Source organism: Protomyctophum parallelum (assembly GCF_964188405.1).
Source record: "Protomyctophum parallelum genome assembly, chromosome: 21".
NCBI lineage: Eukaryota > Metazoa > Chordata > Actinopteri > Myctophiformes > Myctophidae > Protomyctophum > Protomyctophum parallelum.
Window position 1 is genome coordinate 2003139 of NC_139713.1, and position 21853 is coordinate 2024991.

The 21853-nt window shown below is 43.7% G+C and overlaps 1 protein-coding gene across 2 annotated transcripts in view; it reads left to right on the forward strand.

Moving 5' to 3' along the window:
• The window catches only part of trappc13 (trafficking protein particle complex subunit 13), a 41227-nt gene extending 20141 nt beyond the window's left edge, over positions 1-21086 (forward strand). For both annotated transcript variants that reach the window (XM_083793605.1, XM_083793606.1), the window contains 6 exons: positions 945-962; positions 9453-9589; positions 11875-12073; positions 13775-13875; positions 18418-18565; positions 19387-21086. In XM_083793605.1, the coding sequence (XP_083649731.1) occupies positions 945-962; positions 9453-9589; positions 11875-12073; positions 13775-13875; positions 18418-18565; positions 19387-19494 (711 nt within the window). In that variant the 3' untranslated portion in view covers positions 19495-21086. The remainder of the gene's footprint in view (positions 1-944; positions 963-9452; positions 9590-11874; positions 12074-13774; positions 13876-18417; positions 18566-19386) is intronic.
• Positions 21087-21853: the final 767 nt, after the last annotated feature.

A 21853-nucleotide genomic window follows, 5' to 3' on the forward strand; every position in this document is an offset into this window, starting at 1 on the left:
GCTGAGTGCCAAGCAGGGACTGACCCCCCCAATCCAACCCATTGGTGCTGAGTGCCAAGCAGGGACTGACCCCCCCCCAATCCAACCCATTGATGCTGAGTGCCAAGCAGGGAGGCACTGGGTCCCATGTTTACAGTCTTTGGCATACAATTTACAATTTAGGCATTTAGCAGACGCTCTTAATCCAGAGCGATTTACATTAAGCAAGAACAAAAAAAAAAGCATGGGAATACATCACATAAGAACATTTATCATGAAACATGCGTATATATATATATATATGAAGCTTTTATTGAGAAAGGATATCCCCTTGAGATGCATCATCTCGTTTTCGAGGGGGTCCAGGGGTGGGGGCAACATACAAAACACATTCACAGTCCTATGAACCGGGCGGTGCTTAGACGCCCCGCACGGCATGGGTTTGTAAGGTAATCAAGCGCTCCCCTTCCCCGGTACAGCTACACAGAGCTGCGGGATCAGCTGGGAATGATTATGAAGTGATTGAAGGTGTGGAATTATCGCTGAGATTTACAACGGTCACGTGCCGGTAACCAGCCAATCGGAATCAAGTATTGGGACTAACCGTTTTAGAATTGCTATTCTTTTTTTAACAGCTAAAGGTTTAAAATAATGGTTTAAAGCTATAAGGTGACACATATGCGTCCTCAGGTCTTAATGGGCTAAGGGCAATCATTTAAGAAGAAAAAAAACCCATCACCGTGAGAGCATCTTTTCAATCCCCACAGTTGGACATACAGGGTTTTTCCAAGGCAAAGACATTATCTTTTTTTTTTTTACCCCCCACATTTCTTTAATTTTCTTTCATTTGCATAGCATTTTGTACTGTGTGTAATGCAGATGATTCATTCACGGTCATTCATTTGTCATTGGCATGTAACTTCATTCATGTTTTATGATGTCTTGTATTTTATTTTCTCCATTAGAGTGACCTCAGTTCAGTGGTAAATGTTTTTTTTTGTTTTTTTGTTTTTTTTCTGTTCTCATCGCTGAACATTAATTAGCTTCAAATTAACCTCCAACGCAAGCTGCATTTCTTTCCATGTCTTTTCTCTGGGGCCGCTAAGAAGGAGCAAAAGCATAGCGTGGACAAATGCGTGGAAAGTCATTTGTAATACGTTTAGGATTATATAAGGTCTTCGCCCTAATATGGTCATGAAGCGTGGCTCGGAAAGAATAAGGCCCTGAATAGTTTTTCCTCTAGACGGGTGGCTGGAATCTCCCTTATAGACAGGGTGAGAAGTTCACCTCCCTTAGAGATAGGGTGAGAAGTTAATCTCCCTTAGAGATAGGGTGAGAAGTTCACCTCCCTTAGAGAGAGATAGGGTGAGAAGTTCATCTCCCTTAGAGAGAGATAGGGTGAGAAGTTCACCTCCCTTAGAGACAGGGTGAGAAGTTCACCTCCCTTAGAGACAGGGTGAGAAGTTCACCTCCCTTAGAGACAGGGTGGGAAGTTCACCTCCCTTAGAGACAGGGTGAGAAGTTCACCTCCCTTAGAGATAGGGTGAGAAGTTCACCTCCCTTAGAGACAGGGTGAGAAGTTCACCTCCCTTAGAGATAGGGTGAGAAGTTCACCTCCCTTAGAGATAGGGTGAGAAGTTCATCTCCCTTAGAGAGAGATAGGGTGAGAAGTTCACCTCCCTTAGAGACAGGGTGAGAAGTTCATCTCCCTTAGAGAGATAGGGTGAGAAGTTCACCTCCCTTAGAGATAGGGTGAGAAGTTCACCTCCCTTAGAGATAGGGTGAGAAGTTCACCTCCCTTAGAGATAGGGTGAGAAGTTCACCTCCCTTAGAGACAGGGTGAGAAGTTCACCTCCCTTAGAGATAGGGTGAGAAGTTCACCTCCCTTAGAGATAGGGTGAGAAGTTCACCTCCCTTAGAGAGAGATAGGGTGAGAAGTTCATCTCCCTTAGAGAGAGATAGGGTGAGAAGTTCACCTCCCTTAGAGACAGGGTGAGAAGTTCACCTCCCTTAGAGATAGGGTGAGAAGTTCATCTCCCTTAGAGACAGGGTGAGAAGTTCATCTCCCTTAGAGACAGGGTGAGAAGTTCATCTCCCTTAGAGACAGGGTGAGAAGTTCATCTCCCTTAGAGACAGGGTGAGAAGTTCACCTCCCTTAGAGAGAGATAGGGTGAGAAGTTCACCTCCCTTAGAGACAGGGTGAGAAGTTCACCTCCCTTAGAGATAGGGTGAGAAGTTCATCTCCCTTAGAGACAGGGTGAGAAGTTCATCTCCCTTAGAGACAGGGTGAGAAGTTCATCTCCCTTAGAGACAGGGTGAGAAGTTCATCTCCCTTAGAGATAGGGTGAGAAGTTCACCTCCCTTAGAGATAGGGTGAGAAGTTCACCTCCCTTAGAGACAGGGTGAGAAGTTCATCTCCCTTAGAGACAGGGTGAGAAGTTCATCTCCCTTAGATATACAGTAGGGTGAGAAGTTCACCTCCCTTAAAGAGAGATAGGGTGAGAAGTTCACCTCCCTTAAAGAGAGATGGGGTGAGAAGTTCATCTCCCTTAAAGAGAGATAGGGTGAGAAGTTCACCTCCCTTAGAGACAGGGTGAGAAGTTCATCTCCCTTAAAGAGAGACAGGGCGAGAAGTTCACCTCCCTTAAAGAGAGATAGGGTGAGAAGTTCACCTCCCTTAAAGAGAGACAGGGTGAGAAGTTCATCTCCCTTAGAGACAGGGTGAGAAGTTCATCTCCCTTAGAGATAGGGTGAGAAGTCCATCTCCCTTAGAGGTAGGGTGAGAAGTCCATCTCCCTTAGAGATAGGGTGAGACGTTCATCCCCCTTAGAGATAGGGTGAGACGTTCATCTCCCTTAGAGAGAGATAGGGTGAGAAGTTCATCTCCCTTAGAGGTAGGGTGAGAAGTTCATCTCCCTTAGAGGTAGGGTGAGAAGTTCATCTCCCTTAGAGATAGGGTGAGAAGTTCATCTCCCTTAGAGATAGGGTGAGAAGTTAATCTCCCTTAGAGATAGGGTGAGAAGTTCATCTCCCTTAGAGATAGGGTGAGAAGTCCATCTCCCTTAGAGATAGGGTGAGAAGTTCACCTCCCTTAGAGATAGGGTGAGAAGTTCACCTCCCTTAGAGATAGGGTGAGAAGTTCATCTCCCTTAGAGACAGGGTGAGAAGTTCATCTCCCTTAGAGATAGGGTGAGAAGTTAATCTCCCTTAGAGATAGGGTGAGAAGTTCATCTCCCTTAGAGATAGGGTGAGAAGTCCATCTCCCTTAGAGATAGGGTGAGAAGTTCACCTCCCTTAGAGATAGGGTGAGAAGTTCACCTCCCTTAGAGATAGGGTGAGAAGTTCATCTCCCTTAGAGACAGGGTGAGAAGTTCATCTCCCTTAGATGAAAAAATGGGTTATAGTATAGTATAGGAGTCAGCTGAGGTGGTTCGGGGCATCTGGTTAGGATGCCTCTCGGGCGTCTCCCTATAGGGAGGTCCTCGAGGCATCTGGTTAGGATGCCTCTCGTGGTGTCTCCCTAGGGAGGTCCTCGAGGCATCTGGTTAGGATGCCTCTCGGGCGTCTCCCTAGGGAGGTCCTCGAGGCATCTGGTTAGGATGCCTCTCGGCTTCTCCCTAGGGAGGACCTCGAGGCATCTGGTTAGGATGCCTCTCGGGCGTCTCCCTAGGGAGGTCCTCGAGGCATCTGGTTAGGATGCCTCTCGGGCGTCTCCCTAGGGAGGTCCTCGAGGCATCTGGTTAGGATGCCTCTCGGGCTTCTCCCTAGGGAGGACCTCGAGGCATCTGGTTAGGATGCCTCTCGGTCGTCTCCCTAGGGAGGTCCTCGAGGCATCTGGTTAGGATGCCTCTCGGGCTTCTCCCTAGGGAGGTCCTCGAGGCATCTGGTTAGGATGCCTCTCGGTCGTCTCCCTAGGGAGGTCCTCGAGGCACGTCCCACTGGGAGGAGACCCCCCCCCGGGGCAGACCAAGGCGCAGTTGGAGGAAACTCATCGACTCACTGGGCCTTGGAACGTCTCGGGATCCCCCCAGGAGGAAGTCACTGATGTTGCTCTGGAGGAGAGGGGAAGTCTGGGAGCTCTCTGGTGGAGCTGTTGCCCCCGCGAACCCGACTACGGATAAGCGGTTGAAGATGGATGGATGGAAACATTTTAGTAAAACAAAAGAAAAGGTTCTTTGGTACACGACGATATGGACTTTCCACCACGTTTATCTTTTGCTCTTTCTTCGGATGCTTCTGCACTCTTGGCTAACTCACTTCACACAGCAGGGCTGACTGTCTAATTAACGGTTTCATTAATTAATTTACCCTTTTTTTGTGGCGGAGGGGGGGGCTTGCTGCTGAGTTTCAGTGGGGCTGGGATTGATTGCCTTGATCAAACACTGGGGAAACTTGGGCTGGTTTCTGTTTGTTGTTGGGATTGCCGTCATTATTATTATTACTATTATTATTATTCCATTTATGAATGAAGGTACGCAAATTTTCAACCTAATTTTGAACTAATCTTTTGCTTCTTACTCATTACTGTATACTAGAGGTTGCACTGAGAAACTCCCGTTCAAACCCGTCGGTACAAAAACATGTTTTGGAGCTGAAATGTAAATCGTCCGAGGGCAGAGGGGGTGGGGGGGGGAGACGACCTACATACGGTTTCCATTTAGGCCTGGCGTCGAAATTTAAAAAAAGATCTTCTAAATCATGACAATTTTCTGAAAAGCCTTAAGGTCATTACACACTGGCGAATTAGCGACGCGATGCGAATAAGCGATCTGAAAATGCGAAATATTGCATGTTGCAGTTCGCCTGCGAATCTCTGCAAAATACGACACCAGAGCGAACAAATAAAAGCGAAAACGGTCGCATTTTCGCACATTCGCACATTCGCCACTGATGTGGAAGCTTGCATGGACTTCAATAGTTTATTTTTAAATGCGAATTATTCGCACGAATATATCGCGTCGCTAATTTGCCAGTGTGTAATGACCTTTAGGTTTCTGTATCAGTGGTTTTCAATATTTCATGTCAAGGACCCCAAAAATTATATGTAATATGCCGCCGTCCCCCATCTGAAAATATGTTGTTCCAGGGACCCCCCCCCCCCCCCCAGAAGCAAACATTTGAGTTAATAACGTTCGCTCTGAAAGAATATATACTGTACTCAAAGATTCGAGGCACATGCTTTTAACAATTTTTCAAAAATAGCAGATCTACAAGCTGTTACGAGCTTGTAGATCTGCTATTTTTCAATAGCTAAATTATAACATCATGCTTAAAACACCAAAAGGGGTTCCCGCCCCAAAATGGGTTAAACGTGACTAGTTAGTGTCATATGGGTCATTAGTGATGGAAGACCAAATTAAGTAAATTACTTATACTAGCCCCGCCCCCCCCCCCCCCCCCCGGTGGCCGCTGGGGGTACTGCGCCCGGTGCGTTTTTAATTCACTAATAAATGCATTATTAATAATTAATGTGTCAAATCAAAAAAATGGCTCCGTTACGCCCTCCATATTCATATGGTCAATGCCTGTGTGAAAAGTGGGAGTGATTGGTGCAGGCAATGAGGAGATAAGTGTTTGTTTCTGACAGACAGACAGACATTCGGTGAATTATAGTATGATATATATATTATTATAATAATAATAATAGTTAGTGCAACCCCTACTGTATACCATGTTGGTTCTGGTCAGCACTTTACTTTACTAACGGCACTGTAACCCTGAAGGTTCTGTCACTGAGCGCCGTGTGAGCGCTTTGTAAGGGTTCTATTAAGTGTTAAATAGCTCTATAGTAAATGGTAATCATTGCTATATTATCTTTGTTCAATAACAGGGGTGAGTCTCCCCCCCCCCCCCCCCCCCCATGTCTCTCCAGCTTTTTTGTGAACAGAAAGATACACAAGTTTCATCGTCTTCAATTTGATAGTGTACTTCCAGTACCAATATTGTCCGCTTGTTATCCTTGTGTCCTATTTAAACTGAGCTCTCTCTCTCTCTCTCTCTCTCTCTCTCTCTCTCTCTCTCTCTCTCTCTCTCTGTCTCTCTCTCTCTCTCTCTCTCTCTGCTTATTGGATGAAATTGATATTGAGATGTAGAGATGGGGAGACTGCTGTTACTGGACAAACTATAGAAATGAGTGCTATCACAATATAAAGCTTTAAACAAAAATATATGTCACTTCTTACACCACCTTTTAATTCCCCTGAATCTCAGCTTCACTTGTGACGCTTTCACTCTTAATTCCTCTACGTGTTATGAAGAGTGCATTTGAATTAATTCGTACTTGTTACCGTTTACTACTAATGGGGAATAATTGAAGGAAGAATTCACCCATTTTCAACCTATCTACTAATTAGTTAGTTAGTTAGTGCCAGAGTGAGGTCTAGCCAACACCAACCAATTCCTGGAGCTGCCCTCCACAATGTCCTATCCTATACCTCGGATTCCCCATCGATGATGTCACTGGTAGACAGGTTTCTGAACTGTCCACAGCCCTTCTCTGAGACACAGAGTGAGTAGACAGGTTTCTGAACTGTCCACAGCCCTCCTCTGAGACACAGAGTGAGTAGACAGGTTTCTGAACTGTCCACAGCCCTCCTCTGAGACACAGAGTGAGTAGACAGGTTTCTGAACTGTCCACAGCCCTCCTCTGAGACACAGAGTGAGTAGACAGGTTTCTGAACTGTCCACAGCCCTCCTCTGAGACACAGAGTGAGTAGACAGGTTTCTGAACTGTCCACAGCCCTCCTCTGAGACACAGAGTGAGTAGACAGGTTTCTGAACTGTCCACAGCCCTCCTCTGAGACACAGAGAGAGTAGACAGGTTTCTGAACTGTCCACAGCCCTCTGAGACACAGAGTGAGTAGACAGGTTTCTGAACTGTCCACAGCCCTCCTCTGAGACACAGAGTGAGTAGACAGGTTTCTGAACTGTCCACAGCCCTCCTCTGAGACACAGAGAGAGTAGACAGGTTTCTGAACTGTCCACAGCCCTCCTCTGAGACACAGAGTGAGTAGACAGGTTTCTGAACTGTCCACAGCCCTCCTCTGAGACACAGAGTGAGTAGACAGGTTTCTGAACTGTCCACAGCCCTCCTCTGAGACACAGAGAGAGTAGACAGGTTTCTGAACTGTCCACAGCCCTCTGAGACACAGAGTGAGTAGACAGGTTTCTGAACTGTCCACAGCCCTCCTCTGAGACACAGAGTGAGTAGACAGGTTTCTGAACTCTAATCAGATTGAGATCAGATTCTAAAAAATGTCAGTCGTTCTTCGATTTTTCAAAAATAGCAGACCTACAACCGCTATTTTTCAATAGCTAAAGCATAACATGATGCTAACACCAAAATGGGTTCCCGTTCAGAATGGGTTAATTAGTGAGGAACCGATTACACAAAGATAGGTTGAAATTGGGTGAAGTGCTCCTTTTTTCCCCTTTTTTTTTTAATCAACGTGTCACTCAGTTGACCTTGTAGGTTGTTGGTTGGTGGTTAGCTGCTAGCTGCTAGCTCAGTGGTTCAGTAGGTTGTTGGTTAGCTGCTAGCGGTTAGCTGCTAGCTCAGTAGTTCAGTAGGTTGTTGGTTAGCTGCTAGCGGTTAGCTGCTAGCTCAGTGGTTAGCTGCTAGCGGTTAGTTGCTAGCTCAGTGGTTCAGTAGGTTGTTGGTTAGCTGCTAGCGGTTAGCTGCTAGCTCAGTGGTTCCCAAACGTTTTCATGTCAAGGACCCCCAAATCGACACCTATTAGCCCGCGGACCCCCTATTTGTAAAAAAAATTAGCCAGGGACCCCCATAAGAAGATCTTTACGGCTCTAGCAGTGATTCAGGGACCCCCATAAGAGAAGATATTTACGGCTCTAGCAGTGATTCAGGGACCCCCATAAGAGAAGATGTTTACGGCTCTAGCAGTGATTCAGGGACCCCCATAAGAGAAGATGTTTACAGCTCTAGCAGTGACTCAGGGGCCCCCATAAGAAGATCTTTACGGCTCTAGCAGTGATTCAGGGACCCCCATAAGAGAAGATATTTACGGCTCTAGCAGTGTTTCAGGGACCCCCATAAGAGAAGATATTTACGGCTCTAGCAGTGATTCAGGGACCCCCATAAGAGAAGATGTTTACAGCTCTAGCAGTGACTCAGGGACCCCCATAAGAGAAGATGTTTACGGCTCTAGCAGTGATTCAGGGACCCCCATAAGAGAAGATGTTTACAGCTCTAGCAGTGATTCAGGGACCCCCATAAGAGAAGATGTTTACGGCTATAGCAGTGATTCAGGGACCCCCATAAGAGAAGATGTTTACGGCTCTAGCAGTGATTCAGGGACCCTCATAAGAGAAGATGTTTACGGCTATAGCAGTGATTCAGGGACCCCCATAAGAGAAGATGTTTACGGCTCTAGCAGTGATTCAGGGACCCCCATAAGAGAAGATATTTACGGCTCTAGCAGTGATTCAGGGACCCCCATAAGAGAAGATGTTTACGGCTCTAGCAGTGATTCAGGGACCCCCATAAGAGAAGATATTTACGGCTCTAGCAGTGATTCAGGGACCCCCATAAGAGAAGATGTTTACGGCTCTAGCAGTGATTCAGGGACCCCCATAAGAGAAGATGTTTACGGCTCTAGCAGTGACTCAGGGACCCCCATAAGAGAAGATATTTACGGCTCTAGCAGTGATTCAGGGACCCCCATAAGAAGATCTTTTACGGCTCTAGCAGTGACTCAGGGACCCCCATAAGAAGATATGTACGGCTCTAGCAGTGACTCAGGGACCCCCATAAGAAGATATGTACGGCTCTAGCAGTGATTCAGGGACCCCCATAAGAAGATATGTACGGCTCTAGCAGTGATTCTCAACCCGTTTAATTTCAAGGACCCCCAGTTTGACATGCATTAGTCTACGGACCCCCATTTAATGGCATTTCTATCTCTGGGACCCCCAATTTATATCGTATAATCATTGTTAATTTAACTCTGAAAGTGTACAAATCCATTTGTACACTTTCAGAGTCATGAACCCATAAGGATCCATTTGTTTACAAACTATCATTTAGCTGGGGACCCCCTGGAACTCCCTCAAGGACCCCTGGGGGTCCCCGGACCCCACTTTGGGAACCACTGAGCTAGCTAACAGTGCTGTAGTTAGCAGCTAGCTAACGATGCTGTGGTTAGCAGATAGCTAATGGTGCTGCGGTTGGTTAGCAGCTAGCTAACGGTGCTGCGGTTAGCAGCTAGCTAACGATGCTGTGGTTAGCAGATAGCTAATGGTGCTGCGGTTGGTTAGCAGCTAGCTAACGATGCTGCGGTTAGCAGCTAGCTAACGGTGCCACAGCTGGTTAGCAGCTAGCTAACGGTGCTGCGGTTAGCAGCTAGCTAACGGTGCCACAGCTGGTTAGCAGCTAGCTGACGGTGCCACAGCTGGTTAGCAGCTAGCTAACGGTGCTGCGGCTGTGCGGCGGGTGCTGGTTGTGGTCTATCCTTCAGACCGATGAGGTGTTCCTGGAGGCCCAGATCCAGAACATCACCACCTCTCCCATGTTCATGGAGAAAGTGTCGTTGGAGCCCTCCATCATGTACAACGTCACCGAGCTCAACACGGTGGCCTCTACTGGACAGGAAGGGTAAGTACAGCGGCCGGCCGTCGTGACCTGAAGGCCTTTCTGTGTCGTTAGAATTGAGCTAAGAAAAAAAAAGTGGTATTTTCTACTTCTGTCTTTTATAGCACGACACGGAATACATCCTGAATATTTGTGACCAGATTTGACTGAGGGACTGCCATTGGATTATTATTAGTATTATTATTCTTTAATGTAAAATGAAAGCAGGGAATCATAGCTTCAAATTGACATATTGGTTGTTCAGTTTGACCCACCAGTTTTGGAGATATGGCTCATAGAGTAATGTCTTGCAGAAAACAGCGAAAACAGGCTTGAAAGGTTCACTTCTGTGGACTCTAACATTACAATAGCTACATGTTTAAGCATTTATTTCATATTTACATGTCTTCTGTGGTCTCTAACATTACACCTAGCTACATGTTTAAGCATTTATTTCATATTTACATGTCTTCTGTGGACTCTAACATTACACCTAGCTACATGTTTAAGCATTTATTTCATATTTACATGTCTTCTGTGGACTCTAACATTACACCTACAGTAGCTACATATTTAAGCATTTATTTGTTGATTTCAGCTCTGACACTTATTTCAGACATGCTCTAGTATGTGAAGAGTCTGCCTGTGCTATTAACTCATTTTGGATCAAACATTTTTTCTTTAGGTCTTTTTTCCTCTGCTGGAGTTTGTGCGATGGCAGGCTCTCAGTCAAATCTGGTCACATTTGTCCAAAAATAATAAAGACACAACTTCATATATATTATATGCAGGTGTGTCTTTTAGTTCTACTGGATCTCCTCCTAAAAAAAAAAAGTCTAGTTTTTATTTGTTTTATTTGTTATCAATATATTATTTAGTCTTAGTCATCATAGCTTCGTTTTTATTTCGGTTTTTCTTGAGTTTTTCGTCAGTGAAAAAAAGGTAAAAGTCGACGAACATTTTTCCTCATAGTTTTAGTCGACCAAAGCTCACACCGTCAGGCAGGCTGTGTCCTTCTATAACCCATTCTGACCTGAGATCAGATTCATAACGAGGTTTCCGCCGGACACCCACTGGTCTGATGAACCCATTCTGACCTGAGATCAGATTCTGAAAATGTCAGTCGCTCTTCGATTTTTCAAAAATAGCAGACCTACAAGCTCGTATCGCGCCACTCGGTGGCGCGATATGAGCTTGTAGATCTGCTATTTTTAAATAGCTAAAGCATAACATGATGCTGACACCAAAATGGGTGCCCGGTCAGAATGGGTTAATCTATAAGTATGTCACTGACGTGTCTCTCTCACGGCGTCTCCATCAGTGTTGTTCTCCTCGACAAAAAATGTTCGTCGACTTCCTTTTTCCACTGACGAAAACTAAATGGAAACTAAGCTATGGTGACTAAAACTAAGACTAAATATACTGACAATTTCGTCAAAAAAAAATACAAGCTGCGACGCGTCGTGAGCTTGTAGATCGGCTATTTTCAGCAAGTGAATTACGACCCACCATCAAGGCCCACCAAAATAAATTTTGTTTGACTAAATCAACTGTAGATTTAGGGTAGGGTAGGTACCCTCACATGTTCTCCCCGTGTCCCCTAGGGTAGGTACCCTCACATGTTCTCCCCGTGTCCCCTAGGGTAGGTACCCTCACATGTTCTCCCCGTGTCCCCTATAGGGTAGGTACCCTCACATGTTCTCCCCGTGTCCCCTAGGGTAGGTACCCTCACATGTTCTCCCCGTGTCCCCTAGGGTAGGTACCCTCACAAAAAACATGCAGTAATCCTGGTCACTAAACTGCCTCCCCCTGGCCAGCCGGGGCGCCTGATGGAGGGGAAAGGAACTGGTTGGAATAACGTGTTCCTTCCACGCGCTGCGTCCAACCAGGGAAACCCCCCCCCCCTGTCAGGTGTAAAGGAGCAACTTGGACACTCAGGCATGAAGGAAGCATGAGTTCAAGTCCGTTGCTCTCCCCTTGTCCCCCATATACGGGGACTAGGTTGGTCTCCCCATGTCCCCCATATATGGGGACTAGGTTGCTCTCCCCTTGTCCCTCATATATGGGGACTGGGTTGGTCTCCCCATGTCCCCCATATATGGGGACTAGGTTGCTCTCCCCTTGTCCCTCATATATGGGGACTGGGTTGGTGGAGGGTGTGTAGAGCCCAGGATCACATTAGATGATTGACACAGGGGTGAAAAATGGGTTACAAAATCGTGGGATAAAAATGATAATAAAGAATAAAAATACAGCCCTATGACTAAAACCAAAACCAACACACTCTTCCATGTCCTCCCTGCGGTCAGCATGTCCACCTTCGGTAAGATGTCCTACCTCCAGCCCATGGACACCCGCCAGTACCTCTACTGCCTGAAACCCAAGCCCGAGTTCGCCGAGAAGGCCGGCGTCATCAAGGGCGTCACGGTCATCGGCAAGCTGGACATCGTCTGGAAGACCAACCTGGGGGAGAGAGGAAGGCTGCAGACCAGCCAGCTGCAGAGAATGGTACTGATTTAACCAGCCAGCTGCAGAGAATGGTACTGATTTAACCAGCCAGCTGCAGAGAATGGTACTGATTTAACCAGCCAGCTGCAGAGAATGGTACTGATTTAACCAGCCAGCTGCAGAGAATGGTACTGATTTAACCAGCCAGCTGCAGAGAATGGTACTGATTTAACCAGCCAGCTGCAGATAATGGTACTGATTTAACCAGCCAGCTGCAGAGAATGGTACTGATTTAACCAGCCAGCTGCAGAGAATGGTACCGTAATTTCCTGACTATAAGCCGCATGTGTTTTAATGTTTAATTACCATAATATGTAAAGGTTTCAGCATCAGGTACGGTTGCCCCTTTTCCATCTCGCCCCACTATTATAAATAACAGAACCATCTAAACACTACAAAATGCAGTCATAACAGAACCATCTAAACACTACAGCATGCAGAGGAGAAGTCATAACAGAACCATCTAAACACTACAGCATGCAGAGGAGAAGTCATAACAGAACCATCTAAACACTACAGCATGCAGAGGAGAAGTCATAACAGAACCATCTAAACACTACAGCATGCAGTCATAACAGAACCATCTAAACACTACAGCATGCAGTCATAACAGAACCATCTAAACACTACAACATGCAGTCATAACAGAACCATCTAAACACTACAACATGCAGAGGAGAAGTCATAACAGAACCATCTAAACACTACAGCATGCAGAGGAGAAGTCATAACAGAACCATCTAAATACTACAGCATGCAGAGGAGAAGTCATAACAGAACCATCTAAACACTACAACATGCAGAGGAGAAGTCATAACAGAACCATCTAAACACTACAACATGCAGAGGAGAAGTCATAACAGAACCATCTAAACACTACAACATGCAGAGGAGAAGTCATAACAGAACCATCTAAACACTACAACATGCAGAGGAGAAGTCATAACAGAACCATCTAAACACTACAGCATGCAGAGGAGAAGTCATAACAGAACCATCTAAACACTACAACATGCAGAGGAGAAGTCATAACAGAACCATCTAAATACTACAGCATGCAGAGGAGAAGTCATAACAGAACCATCTAAACACTACAGCATGCAGAGGAGAAGTCATAACAGAACCATCTAAACACTACAACATGCAGAGGAGAAGTCATAACAGAACCATCTAAACACTACAACATGCAGAGGAGAAGTCATAACAGAACCATCTAAACACTACAACATGCAGAGGAGAAGTCATAACAGAACCATCTAAACACTACAACATGCAGAGGAGAAGTCATAACAGAACCATCTAAATACTACAGCATGCAGAGGAGAAGTCATAACAGAACCATCTAAACACTACAGCATGCAGAGGAGAAGTCATAACAGAACCATCTAAACACTACAACATGCAGAGGAGAAGTCATAACAGAACCATCTAAACACTACAGCATGCAGAGGAGAAGTCATAACAGAACCATCTAAACACTACAACATGCAGAGGAGAAGTCATAACAGAACCATCTAAACACTAACAACATGCAGTCATAACAGAACCATCTAAATACTACAGCATTTTTTGTAATGGCATCATGATGCCATTAAAAAAAAAGGGCTAAATCAGGAGAAATGTGTTTAATAAAAACACATGGTGTGTGGGTTCGTGTGTGTGTGTGTGTGTGTGTGTGTGTGTGTGGTCCTCTGCTAACAGGCTCCTGGCTACGGAGACATCAGACTGTCGTTAGAGATGATCCCAGACACCGTCAGCCTGGAGGAACCCTTCGACATCACCTGCAAGATCACCAACTGCAGGTCAAACCTTCACTTCACACGCTGTGGATATCAGTGTCTGTCCTTTAACCCATTCTGACCTGAGATCAGATTCTAAAAATGTCTTCTACATCCTGACAGTTTTCCATTCTGACCTGAGATCAGATTCTAAAAATGTCTTCTATACATCCTGACAGTTTTCCATTCTGACCTGAGATCAGATTCTAAAAAATGTTCTTCTACATCCTGACAGTTTTCATTCTGACCTGAGATCAGATTCTAAAAATGTCTTCTACATCCTGACAGTTTTCATTCTGACCTGAGATCAGATTCTAAAAATGTCTTCTACATCCTGACAGTTTTCATTCTGACCTGAGATCAGATTCTAAAAATGTCTTCTACATCCTGACAGTTTTCCATTCTGACCTGAGATCAGATTCTAAAAATGTCTTCTACATCCTGACAGTTTTCCATTCTGACCTGAGATCAGATTCTAAAAATGTCTTCTACATCCTGACAGTTTACCATTCTGACCTGAGATCAGATTCTAAAAATGTCTTCTACATCCTGACAGTTTACCATTCTGACCTGAGATCAGATTCTAAAAAAATTCTTCTACATCCTGACAGTTTTCATTCTGACCTGAGATCAGATTCTAAAAATGTCTTCTACATCCTGACAGTTTTCATTCTGACCTGAGATCAGATTCTAAAAATGTCTTCTACATCCTGACAGTTTTCCATTCTGACCTGAGATCAGATTCTAAAAATGTCTTCTACATCCTGACAGTTTTCCATTCTGACCTGAGATCAGATTCTAAAAATGTCTTCTACATCCTGACAGTTTACCATTCTGACCTGAGATCAGATTCTAAAAATGTCTTCTACATCCTGACAGTTTTCCATTCTGACCTGAGATCAGATTCTAAAAATGTCTTCTACATCCTGACAGTTTACCATTCTGACCTGAGATCAGATTCTAAAAATGTCTTCTACATCCTGACAGTTTTCCATTCTGACCTGAGATCAGATTCTAAAAATGTCTTCTACATCCTGACAGTTTACCATTCTGACCTGAGATCAGATTCTAAAAAAAATTCTTCTACATCCTGACAGTTTTCATTCTGACCTGAGATCAGATTCTAAAAATGTCTTCTACATCCTGACAGTTTTCATTCTGACCTGAGATCAGATTCTAAAAATGTCTTCTACATCCTGACAGTTTTCCATTCTGACCTGAGATCAGATTCTAAAAATGTCTTCTACATCCTGACAGTTTTCCATTCTGACCTGAGATCAGATTCTAAAAAGGTCTTCTACATCCTGACAGTTTTCCATTCTGACCTGAGATCAGATTCTAAAAATGTCTTCTACATCCTGACAGTTTTCCATTCTGACCTGAGATCAGATTCTAAAAATGTCTTCTACATCCTGACAGTTTTCCATTCTCACCTGAGATCAGATTCTAAAAAATGTTCTTCTACATCCTGACAGTTTTCCATTCTGACCCGAGATCAGATTCTAAAAATGTTCTTCTACATCCTGACAGTTTTCCATTCTGACCCGAGATCAGATTCTAAAAATTTCTTCTACATCCTGACAGTTTTCCATTCTGACCCGAGATCAGATTCAAAAAATGTCTTCTACATCCTGACAGTTTTCCATTCTGACCTGAGATCAGATTCTAAAAATGTCTTCTACATCCTGACAGTTTTCCATTCTGACCTGAGATCAGATTCTAAAAATGTCTTCTACATCCTGACAGTTTTCCATTCTGACCCGAGATCAGATTCTAAAAATGTCTTCTACATCCTGACAGTTTTCATTCTGACCTGAGATCAGATTCTAAAAATGTCTTCTACATCCTGACAGTTTTCCATTCTGACCTGAGATCAGATTCTAAAAATGTCTTCTACATCCTGACAGTTTTCCATTCTGACCTGAGATCAGATTCTAAAAAATGTTCTTCTACATCCTGACAGTTTTCATTCTGACCCGAGATCAGATTCTAAAAATGTCATCTACATCCTGACAGTTTTCATTCTGACCCGAGATCAGATTCTAAAAATGTCTTCTACATCCTGACAGTTTTCATTCTGACCCGAGATCAGATTCTAAAAAATGTTCTTCTACATCCTGACAGTTTTCCATTCTGACCCGAGATCAGATTCTAAAAATGTTCTTCTACATCCTGACAGTTTTCCATTCTGACCCGAGATCAGATTCTAAAAATTTCTTCTACATCCTGACAGTTTTCCATTCTGACCCGAGATCAGATTCAAAAAATGTCTTCTACATCCTGACAGTTTTCCATTCTGACCTGAGATCAGATTCTAAAAATGTCTTCTACATCCTGACAGTTTTCCATTCTGACCTGAGATCAGATTCTAAAAATGTCTTCTACATCCTGACAGTTTTCCATTCTGACCCGAGATCAGATTCTAAAAATGTCTTCTACATCCTGACAGTTTTCATTCTGACCTGAGATCAGATTCTAAAAATGTCTTCTACATCCTGACAGTTTTCCATTCTGACCTGAGATCAGATTCTAAAAATGTCTTCTACATCCTGACAGTTTTCCATTCTGACCTGAGATCAGATTCTAAAAAATGTTCTTCTACATCCTGACAGTTTTCATTCTGACCCGAGATCAGATTCTAAAAATGTCATCTACATCCTGACAGTTTTCATTCTGACCCGAGATCAGATTCTAAAAATGTCTTCTACATCCTGACAGTTTTCATTCTGACCCGAGATCAGATTCTAAAAATGTCTTCTACATCCTGACAGTTTACCATTCTGACCTGAGATCAGATTCTAAAAATGTCTTCTACATCCTGACAGTTTTCGTTCTGACCCGAGATCAGATTCTAAAAATGTCTTCTACATCCTGACAGTTTACCATTCTGACCTGAGATCAGATTCTAAAAATGTCTTCTACATCCTGACAGTTTTCCATTCTGACCTGAGATCAGATTCTAAAAATGTCTTCTACATCCTGACAGTTTTCCATTCTGACCTGAGATCAGATTCTAAAAAATGTTCTTCTACATCCTGACAGTTTTCATTCTGACCCGAGATCAGATTCTAAAAATGTCATCTACATCCTGACAGTTTTCATTCTGACCCGAGATCAGATTCTAAAAATGTCTTCTACATCCTGACAGTTTTCATTCTGACCCGAGATCAGATTCTAAAAAATGTTCTTCTACATCCTGACAGTTTTCCATTCTGACCCGAGATCAGATTCTAAAAATGTTCTTCTACATCCTGACAGTTTTCCATTCTGACCCGAGATCAGATTCTAAAAATTTCTTCTACATCCTGACAGTTTTCCATTCTGACCCGAGATCAGATTCAAAAAATGTCTTCTACATCCTGACAGTTTTCCATTCTGACCTGAGATCAGATTCTAAAAATGTCTTCTACATCCTGACAGTTTTCCATTCTGACCTGAGATCAGATTCTAAAAATGTCTTCTACATCCTGACAGTTTTCCATTCTGACCCGAGATCAGATTCTAAAAATGTCTTCTACATCCTGACAGTTTTCATTCTGACCTGAGATCAGATTCTAAAAATGTCTTCTACATCCTGACAGTTTTCCATTCTGACCTGAGATCAGATTCTAAAAATGTCTTCTACATCCTGACAGTTTTCCATTCTGACCTGAGATCAGATTCTAAAAAATGTTCTTCTACATCCTGACAGTTTTCATTCTGACCCGAGATCAGATTCTAAAAATGTCATCTACATCCTGACAGTTTTCATTCTGACCCGAGATCAGATTCTAAAAATGTCTTCTACATCCTGACAGTTTTCATTCTGACCCGAGATCAGATTCTAAAAATGTCTTCTACATCCTGACAGTTTACCATTCTGACCTGAGATCAGATTCTAAAAATGTCTTCTACATCCTGACAGTTTTCGTTCTGACCCGAGATCAGATTCTAAAAATGTCTTCTACATCCTGACAGTTTACCATTCTGACCTGAGATCAGATTCTAAAAATGTCTTCTACATCCTGACAGTTTACCATTCTGACCTATACACATTAAAACACTTTTAGTGCCGGAAGTGCTTCAAAATAGAAGCTCCGGGGTGCCAGAGTTGTCTGATCGCTTTTACTCTGAAAGCCATGAACCGGAAACACTTTCCTAAAAAAGTTGACTTTACAGAGTTGACCTAACATCCCGATCATTTTAATATGATCCAAAAAGCGTTCATGTTTTGCAGGAGAGAGAGACGGATGAGGAGCAGAAATGAAGCGCCAGCATAATCGATCCATTCATCACCACGGAGAGCGCCCTGGATTAGGAGATACGAGTCATTCTTTCCGCCGCGCTAACATGGGAGTCAATGACAAGCTAATAATTGCACAGAGCGTTAGCGTACGGCAAGCGAAAAGCGAAATGCCAAAAAAAAAAAAAAGGAAAAGTTCTGAATATTCTTATCTCGCCCCCTATCTTTGAGGGTGCGCTATGACGTCCACAGACGTCCAAGGCACCTCTCGTTTCGAATCCTTATGACGTTTAGGGACGTTTTATGTAAAGATTGTGTTAACGGTATAGCGTTGTGTTTCTCAGTGAGCGGACCATGGACCTGGTTCTGGAGATGTGTAACACCAGGTCCATCCACTGGTGCGGGGTGTCCGGCAGACAGCTGGGGAAGCTCGGCCCCAGCGCCTTCCTCTCGCTGCCCCTCAAGCTGCTGTCGTCGGTCCAGGGGTTGCAGGTTAGAATCCTCCACAACAAACCTTCATTTTTAACCCTTTTTAGAGGAACATATCTGTGTCACCTTATAGCTTTTTAGCCCACTTTAACCCATTCTGACCTGAGATCAGATTCTAACGCACAGAAGAATGGTGGTTCTTTAACGCATTTTGACCTGAGATCAGATTCTAAAAAATGTCTTAAATCCTGACAGTTAAAAAAAAATAGCAGACCTACAAGCTCGTAGTGCTTGTAGATCTGCTATTTTTCAATAGCTAAAGCATATCATAATGCGAACACCAAAATGGGTTCCCGTATAAAATGGGTTAAACATTATTTTACACTTTTATCTGTTGAAAAATAGCAAAGCTCGTAGCGAATAGTCAAAGAACCGGGGTTACCTTTCGTAAACCTGTTGTTTTGTTGTCTTGTTGCCATTTATCATGTAGCTCTACAACAAAGGTTTATTAAAGCCTGTAGTATCTCTACTTCCTGGAACTAAAGCCTGTAGTATCTCTACTTCCTGGAACTAAAGCCTGTAGTATCTCTACTTCCTGGAACTAAAGCCTGTAGTATCTCTACTTCCTGGAACTAAAGCCTGTAGTATCTCTACTTCCTGGAACTAAAGCCTGTGGTATCTCTTCTTCCTGGAACTAAAGCCTGTAGTATCTCTACTTCCTGGAACTAAAGCCTGTAGTATCTCTACTTCCTGGAACTAAAGCCTGTAGTATCTCTACTTCCTGGAACTAAAGCCTGTAGTATCTCTACTTCCTGGAACTAAAGCCTGTGGTATCTCTTCTTCCTGGAACTAAAGCCTGTACCATATTCTCCTGTCTCTTCCAGAGTATCTCTGGACTCCGACTCACAGACACCTTCCTGAAGAGAACGTATGAATACGACGACATCGCCCAGGTGTGTGTGGTGTGTCCCTTCAGCAGCCGAGAGAGCTAACGCACGCACGCGACACCCTAAACCCCTAAACCCGGTTGGCGGTCCGGGGACCACCGGTGGTCCTTGAGCGGGTTCCACGTGGTGCCCATTCAGCTACATGATGGAGAGTCGGTAACCAAATGGACCCTTATTAGATCTTTCACTCTTTGAGAGCGTGAAATGAAATGAAATGGACCCATATACGGGTCCATTTAATTTAATTTTACGCTTTCAAAGAGTACAATTATTGTTAAACATCTACGTTTCTTAATTTACAAGAAGTCTACACAATTTGAGAATGTAGAACAATTGTCATATTCATCGACGTTTGCCTGTTGTCTCTCCTATAATGGTACCAACATCAACACAGCCCGTTTGCCTGTTGTCTCTCCTATAATGGTACCAACATCAACACAGCCCGTTTGCCTGTTGTCTCTCCTATAATGGTACCAACATCAACACAGCCCGTTTGCCTGTTGTCTCTCCTATAATGGTACCAACATCAACACAGCCCGTTTGCCTGTTGTCTCTCCTATAATGGTACCAACATCAACACAGCAAAATAAAATAGTTTCGGGTCTGAGAGAGAGGCTTTAAATTAACCTGACTTTGCCAGATGGGGGCGGTATTGGGTAACCATGTTCCCCAACACCACAACCATCTGGGATCTCTCAGGGAGTTGAGCTAACACCGAACCGCTCCGTGGTTCGAACCAATCAGCGTGAGCTAAGGGCGGGATATGTGCGAAACCGGATGTGAAGCTATATAGACACGTCAATATGATTGGTTGTGTTTGCACGCCCACACGGTGATAGACAGACGGTCCCATCCAATCATCTACCAAGTATCTTGAAAAAAAGGAACAGCCCCGTCATCGAATTTGCTTCCGCGATCCCAGATCCCAATAAGCTGTGAAACTAATTTGTGTAGCAAGCTTCTTGGATCTGGTGAGCGTCAGGTTAGCTTTAAATGTCATCAAATGGTGGTTACGTGGCTCTAATTCCCAACGAATAACGGGCCTTGCTTTGGAAAGGGTTAAAAAACCACTTTCCTAAAACCCACCGGGTAGGACCACCCTCCAGGACATTTATTTAATTTTAATTCCGTGGGTAAATCCAGGTGTCTTCATTACAACATGATTAGGCCGAATATGTTCTTATCCTAAAACTGCTGATTCATTCATCTTGCCGTATTGGTTAACCCATTCTGACCTGAGATCAGATTTCTAAAAATGTTCTTCTACATCCTGACAGTTTTCATTCTGACCTGAGATCAGATTCTATAAAAATGTTCTTCTACATCCCGACAGTTTTCTGAAAAAGCTATGTTTCTATGTCAGTCGTTCTTCGATTTTTCAAAAATAGCAGACCTACAAGCTCGTAGCGCGCCACTCGGTGGCGCGCTACGAGCTTGTAGATCTGCTATTTTTAAATAGCTAAAGCATAACATAATGCTAACACCAAAAGGGGTTCCCGCGCCCAAAATGGATTAGGTGTGGCAACCAGACTATAGTCAATTCCACCGACATTATTATTTATTCCGTTACAAAAGTAGTATGTATTTAATTCTGTGTACTGTAAACCGTTTAGGCCCCTAAACTTTAGGGTCCCTGTGATGTCATCGTAGTCATTCATTATACTGCACTTATGCACAAATTAAACCACATTCGCTTGCCATCAATTTCCCCGGGAATTATTTCACCAAAAGATAATTCCTGCCCAGGCAGCGGCTGTCCACCTCATGAGCGGGTAAATGGGGCTGGTCAACGTCTCAGGTTCCAACTCCCATGTTTTAACTCCTGGACACCCCCCCCCCCCCCCCCCCCTGGGTTAAATGTCAATTTGGCCAAAAAATGCTATGGATTCTAACGCAATGACATTATGTTTAAACACCCACCAAAAAAAAAAACATTTTCCTTTTTGTTTAAAGGACCACTTCACCACTTTTTTTCACCACAGTGAATAGGTCCTCACTAATAATCATGATAAAATGGCACGATTTTTTCCTACTCAGTCTGTGTCTCATAGGAGGGCTGTGGGCAGTTTAGAAACCGTCTTCCAGTGACATCATCATTAGGCAGATTTTTTTTTTAAACACGACTTTTTTTTACAAAAATGTTTAGATTTTCATTATCGTGAGAACGACGGCTTCCATTTCCGCATTTCCGCAACTTTTCAGGACTAGAAAGCCTGCGGTTTTTATTAGCTTGTATTCCCCATCGATGATGTCACTGGAAGACGGTTTCTGAACTGCCCACAGCCCTCCTATGAGACACAGACAGAGTAGAAAAAAACCTGCACCATTCTTTCATGATTATTAGTGAGGACCTATTATATGAAGATAGGTTGAAAAGTGGTGAAGAGGTCCTTTAATGACTTTC